The sequence below is a fragment of the Ambystoma mexicanum genome, chromosome 2q (assembly GCF_040938575.1).
Source record: "Ambystoma mexicanum isolate Mex_15411 chromosome 2q, UKY_AmexF1_1, whole genome shotgun sequence".
NCBI classification, from domain to species: Eukaryota; Metazoa; Chordata; class Amphibia; order Caudata; family Ambystomatidae; genus Ambystoma; species Ambystoma mexicanum.
Genome location: NC_090924.1, coordinates 1,363,423,680 through 1,363,429,679, shown reverse-complemented (window position 1 = coordinate 1,363,429,679; position 6,000 = coordinate 1,363,423,680). Strand labels below are relative to the sequence as shown.

Here is a 6,000-nt window from a genome sequence, read left to right as displayed (position 1 = left end):
TCTGCTCTTACTTTATATGCACTTTGATATTAGGATCCCATGGAAAAACCTCCTTTTGAGTTCCATTGATGAGTAATTCATATGCAGGGTGACGGGAAATTTGCAGTGCACGGGGCCACACCCCTGGTTTCACTTTCATCTCGTTCAGCAAAAAAGTAAAATCTTCGGGTAATGATATATTTTTCAAACAAACACAAGCTTATTTATTTTTCCAACACAAACCACCATTCAATTTTAAGGGATTCTCCATCTTCTCACGACTTACTTATCACTACCTGAAAGTACCGAGAGGTAGACTCACCATGTCCATGTCTCAATATCCAAATATTAACAGAGTACAACATTTTAAGTGGCAACATTATCAATATATATCGGAAAAATCAAGTGATTTCTTAATTCTTCATCAATTTTCTTTGATGGGACTACATATTCAGAAGAAAGAACATGGCAGAAATTCAGGCCAACAGAGACTTCATCTTCTCCTAAAATGCACACCAAATCAGGATCCACCAAAGGTTCTGTTGACGGGTGGTTCAGCAGACAAGACCCACCCACTGTGGAATACTGACCTCTCTTGTGGGATACCAACATTACAATGTTGAGATACAATGAACAATGCGTTTAAAGTGAAGTCATCCCATTCCATGGCATATTTCCAAAGAAACCACAACTGCAGCAAACATGTCCCCTTCCCAAGCAAAGAGCAGGTGTGCACTGGAATCGCGCACACATCAACAAAAGGTCCACGCCAACTTGATCGTAGATTTTGTTCGCTGCTGAAACAACCATGGTAAACATTTTGGATGAAGGCAGAGGGAACACTTTAATGTAGGTATCTGGAACACTGGGATATTAGGCCTTCATCTCATGTATGTGTGCGGGCACAAACCTCTCTTGCAGGCACATACTGTAGCTTACCTATGGTGCAAGACGTCAATGCTTGGCACCAGGCAAACACCCGCTCACCTCACTATGCAGATTATCTAAAGTGGCTTGTCTTTACAAAGAAGAAGCATGCACAAATTTAAACACAAAAATCATTGTAAAAGATCCCAAAAGATAGCCTTGTATTTATTGATCTTAATAACCCATTCCAATCCCCAACCGTTTGGATACATACTTTAATGAAAGACCAAAGAGCATTTTTAAATTCAGTGCAAGATACAATAATTTCAAAATAATTCCTGAAGGAGAAGACTAAAATGTGTTTACGGTCATAGCGCCTCTGTAGACACACACAGATATTTGCATATGTAAGTACATAGCCCACATCTCTTTGTGTGACAGAGGGACATTACTAAGTACACAATAAAGGTGTGGGCAGTGATCAGATATCATTAAACTGCTGATCACCCCTGCAGCACCCGGATTTCTATGTGAATTAATTGGAAGAACATTCATGTAAGTAGGACTGAGAAGAAAGTGTGTCATCATGTTAGGCCCTGAATCATCCCGTTCTCAGAGAGGTGGCTTTCCCAGTTGCATAGACACGTGCATTATCGTGCATACCCTATACTCAGACAAGCATTTCACATGTCCTAATGAAGGCATTAAAAACATATCTACAATGATTAAATTAGCTGTCATTTAGGGAAAACATGTCTCTGGTAAATATTATGCTGTGGTAGTAGATCAAAGTAGAGGGTTGAGGTATGAATACTGACAAGGGAAACTGACCACATTGAGGCGATATTAACCTCGCCGGCGGTGTCGGCCCGCCCCCGAGGTTGATATCGCCATTAGCACCCCTGCTAATGGTGTTTATGGTGTTTTTTTTTTTTAAGAAAAAAGAAAGAAACTTACCTTTGTGTTGCAGATTGGCTCTGGCTGTGCTGTCTGGGAAGTACTTCCCGGAGAGCTGCACTGCTGGAGTCGAGACGCACCACATAGGTACATTTCATTTTTCTTTTCCTTTTGGAAAAAAGGACACCATTAACACCCGTGTAGGGAAACAACACAGGTGCTAAATGGTGAAGAGGGAGCGGGAAGCGCCTGCCACCAATGAGAATGCTCGGAACGCAGGGAACATTCGTATTGGTGGATGGCGCCTCCTAGGGTGCTAATGTGTGGTAGAACATAGAAAGGGGACTCTGTGTTGCCAGTACCAAATCATGGAAACTAGTGAAAGAATTGTTGACCAAAGCATGACACTCACGGCTTCCCTTTTGACAGTGATTTCAGCTATATTGACTGAGACACCAACTCCCTGCACTTACTGGTCACGACTGGGCTTGGAAACCACCCGAATGTATGTCTAGGGCCATGAAATTCTGCACTTTCTGCCTTTAAAGTGAACCTGTTCAGGGCTAAGGCGATACAAGGAGCAAACAGTACTTCGTCTCATTTGTCCGGGATCTTAATTCTCTACTTGTGGCAAACGGGACATTGCAGCGTTGTCATGTGATCGATACAGTAAACAAGAATACTTAATTAAATCTTCAGAAGGGCATAGGCTGGCTCATCATTAAATGCCATCCATAGCCATATAGCGTCTGATCGAGACGAAATCAAGAGTATGCGGGTAAGAAACATGAATGAGGGCAGGGGAAAGCGGGTTGCAGTGTTGGGGGGGGGGGGGGGCGTGTGCGTGCAGGCCCAACATTGTATGCAGGCGCATCGGCTTCAGTATTAAATGTGCGATGGGCAACATATGCTCAGTGGAGTTCGGGGACATCAGAAAACCGTCACTAATGTACGCAAAATGCTTTGTAGACAGACTGAAGGTGACTTTAACGTGCAGCAAAGGCTCCCAGTTGACCGAATTCAAAGATTCTGCTATTGTGGTTTCCCATTAAGTGCACCTGTGGCATGACAGAACACATCTGCAGGTATCTTATCAAAGTCCTTTTCTCTGCGTTGTAGTTTTTCCTAGTGGCAATCAAAAAGTTGCATAATGCCATATAGTTAGCGTCATAACAAGCCGCTGAGAAGAAATCTTGTAAACGTCGGTAATGCAGCTTCTCCAAGGAAATAGGGCTTTATTGGAAGTCCTTCGAGATTTCAAATTAATTTGGTGATTCAGCAAGCTTCATTTGCTGGAAGAGAAAAAGAAGACACTTAAAGAAAAATAATATGTTGCAAAACGTGCAAATATCGCAAGTCAACCATAACTCAAACCTTCAAAAAAAATTTAATTTGCAACAAAAACACTTTCACAGCAATTATATCAAATGTTTTTGCTTATTTCTCATTGATAAATTAAATTGAACACCTGCAGTTTATATCATATATATATACTTCCCCTATGAGACCCTCTTCTTCTAACATTCAGCATCTACTGATCACTTGGACTCCACATGCAGTGGCACATGTCTGAACCTTTTTATTCCCACATCCAGATCTCAAGATTGGCTGAATGAGTATATATAGTTCATGGTTACAAACACTTTATCGGGAGAGTGAGTGTTCAGAAAAATGAAACCAGCACCAAGCCCATGTGTATTATGCCGTTAGTTATTCAGAGATACAACGCTTTCAATGCATGCATGTTAGTCACATTTACATATCTGTGGGCATTCTGATGTTCCCCAAATGCTCTTTGAATTAATGAGAAGCAGCCAGGAACCTGCATTGATGCCATTTGTCTCTTTCCCTTTCGTATAAGGTTAGTCTGAAACAGTGCAGTAGGATTGTACACATCTGTCCATCTTGAAATGTTAACCTTGCATCACAAAATAATGTAAATGGTAATTCTAGGTGAGGCTAACATGCTGCTCTGAAAGGAATGCACAATGTTCTTATCATGACTAAAATATATACTTGAAGTGATCATTAGAAATGAACATTGTAACATTTAAAAATGAGAAAGTTGATAATGTCAATACAATGACATAATTCTTTTTTTTTTTAAACCCAGCACTAAGAGGATGTGTGTACCCGCAGCTCCCCACCTACGGACAATGCGATTAGTGTAATAGCGACACTCCTTCACGACACACACAATGACAATCTATATATCCAAATACCACAAATCGGTCCACACCTCGGGGAATGACTGTCACTGTTGCTCTCATTCTACTTTTAACCATGAAAAAAGAACACAGTAAACCCCACCTTTCCTTCAAGCAGTCTTATTTATTTTTCTAGTAGCACTGCTGTCTGGAATGGCTGAGTGGGCTCTAGGAAATGCTAAGCTAACAACTCTACTCCTTCCAATAGGGAGAACGATAGAAAAAGAAAGAAAGTGTAGAGAGAGAGAGAACACTGGGCACGTGAAATGCCTGGTACAGATAGTATGGTAATAATGACAATAATGAAATGAAAGATGCATCATACGGTACATTTGATTCCCTATCCATGTAAAAAACTTGGCATAGGAACGTTCTGAGACAATGTGTTCATTGATTGAAAAGTTACTAACATCTCCTATCATGTGACTGCGATGAGGTGGGAACTGGGAACAGAGATCCCTTCTTCTTTTGGTTTGGAGAGGCAGAATTTATCTGCGCTCGGGGCCCCAAATGGTCTTAATATGGGCATTTTATTTATTTTTATTTTTATTTATTTGTTACACGCCCAGACCCTCAGGTGTCACGGCGAGGTTATAAGACAGCTTAGAAAATAGTCATGTTCAAACAAAACATTGGTTACATTGCATGATATAGGTTACAATATATTAACAACACTAAACAGTGGCCTAAGTATTTACAACAGTATCCGGAGGAAGGTGTCCTATCCTTGGGTGCTAATATTGGTTGAATAACCAGGTTTTAAGCTGTTTTTTAAAGATCGTGAAGGAGGATGCTTTTTTGATGATGATAGGAAGGGAGTTCCAGTGTTTGGGGGCTAAGGTGGTGAAGCTGCTGCCCCCTGCTCTTGTGGTTTTGAATCGGGGGGGGGGTCCAGGAGGAGTTTGTCGTTGGATCTCAGTAGTCTTATGTTAGTTTTAGGGTGCAGGGTGTTATTGAGATAGATAGGTCCTTTTTTTGTAATGCATTTGTAGGTGATGCATAGTGTTTTGAAAATGATGCGGGCTTTGATGGGGAGCCAGTGTACATCTTTCCTGGTCTTGGAGATGTGATCTGATTTTTTTATGCCTAGCGCTGCCCTCAGGACTTTGTTTTGCAAAAGTTGCATTTTAGCTAGGTTAGTGTTGGAGGTGCCCAGTAGTAAAACATTACAGTAGTCCAATTTCGATAGTACCAGTGCTCTGGCCAGGGTGAGGCAGTTTGCTGGGGTCAGAAATTGTCGGCTGAGTGCAATTAATTTAGAAGTCTAGGCCGTGGAAGAGGAAAGTGCATTGATCTGTTTAGTCATGGTTAGGCTGGCATCGAGGTACATGCCCAGTGTTTTTACTTGTTTAGACACTGGAATATTGGTGCCATCGATGTTGATGGTTGAATATTCTGGCTGCAGGGTAGCTAATTTGGCTGGAGCTCCTACGATGAGGACTTCCGTCTTCTCATCGTTGAGACATAGACTGTTTAATGCCATCCAGTTTTGTATGATGGCGTAAATTTTGTTGATTGTTAAGGTGTCCTGGTCATAGATGCCTGTAAGGGGAATAAGGATCTGGGTGTCGTCCGCAAAGTTTGTGTATGTGACCCCCATGTTGTCAAGTGCTGAGAACAGGAGCTTGGTGTATGCGTTATACAGCGTAGGAGAACGGCAAGAGCCTTGGGGCACTCCTATGGGGACTGGGATGGGGTTGGCTGCTTCTTTGCCTATGGACACTCTGGAGGTGCGGTCGGTTAAGAATGATTTCACCCAGGCAATGGCTGCCCCAGAGAAGTTAAATTCACGGGCAAGTGAGTTGCAGAGTTTGTCGTGGTCCACCAAATCGAACGCGGCTGAGAGGTCCAAAAGTAGGAGAATGCAAAGTTTCCCTGAGTCTCTAATGGCATCCATCTGGATTTTAAGGTCCAGGAGAGCTGTTTCAGTGCTGTGGTTAGGCCTGAAGCCTGATTGTCTGGTGCCGAGGAGCTGGTTTGATTCTAGATGGGTTTGAATTTGGTTATAGGCTAGTTTGTCGATGATTTTGAGTAAGAATGGGACCGTAGT

At 42.1% G+C, this 6,000-nt stretch overlaps 1 protein-coding gene across 3 annotated transcripts in view; it reads right to left on the bottom strand.

Annotated features, from left to right (window-relative positions):
* Positions 1-1,040: 1,040 nt before the first annotated feature.
* ANO10 (anoctamin 10) overlaps positions 1,041-6,000 on the bottom strand; it is a 1,555,753-nt gene continuing 1,550,793 nt past the window's right edge. For all 3 annotated transcript variants that reach the window (XM_069648836.1, XM_069648835.1, XM_069648837.1), the window contains exon 13: positions 1,041-3,035. In XM_069648836.1, the coding sequence (XP_069504937.1) occupies positions 3,006-3,035 (30 nt within the window). In that variant the 3' untranslated portion in view covers positions 1,041-3,005. The remainder of the gene's footprint in view (positions 3,036-6,000) is intronic.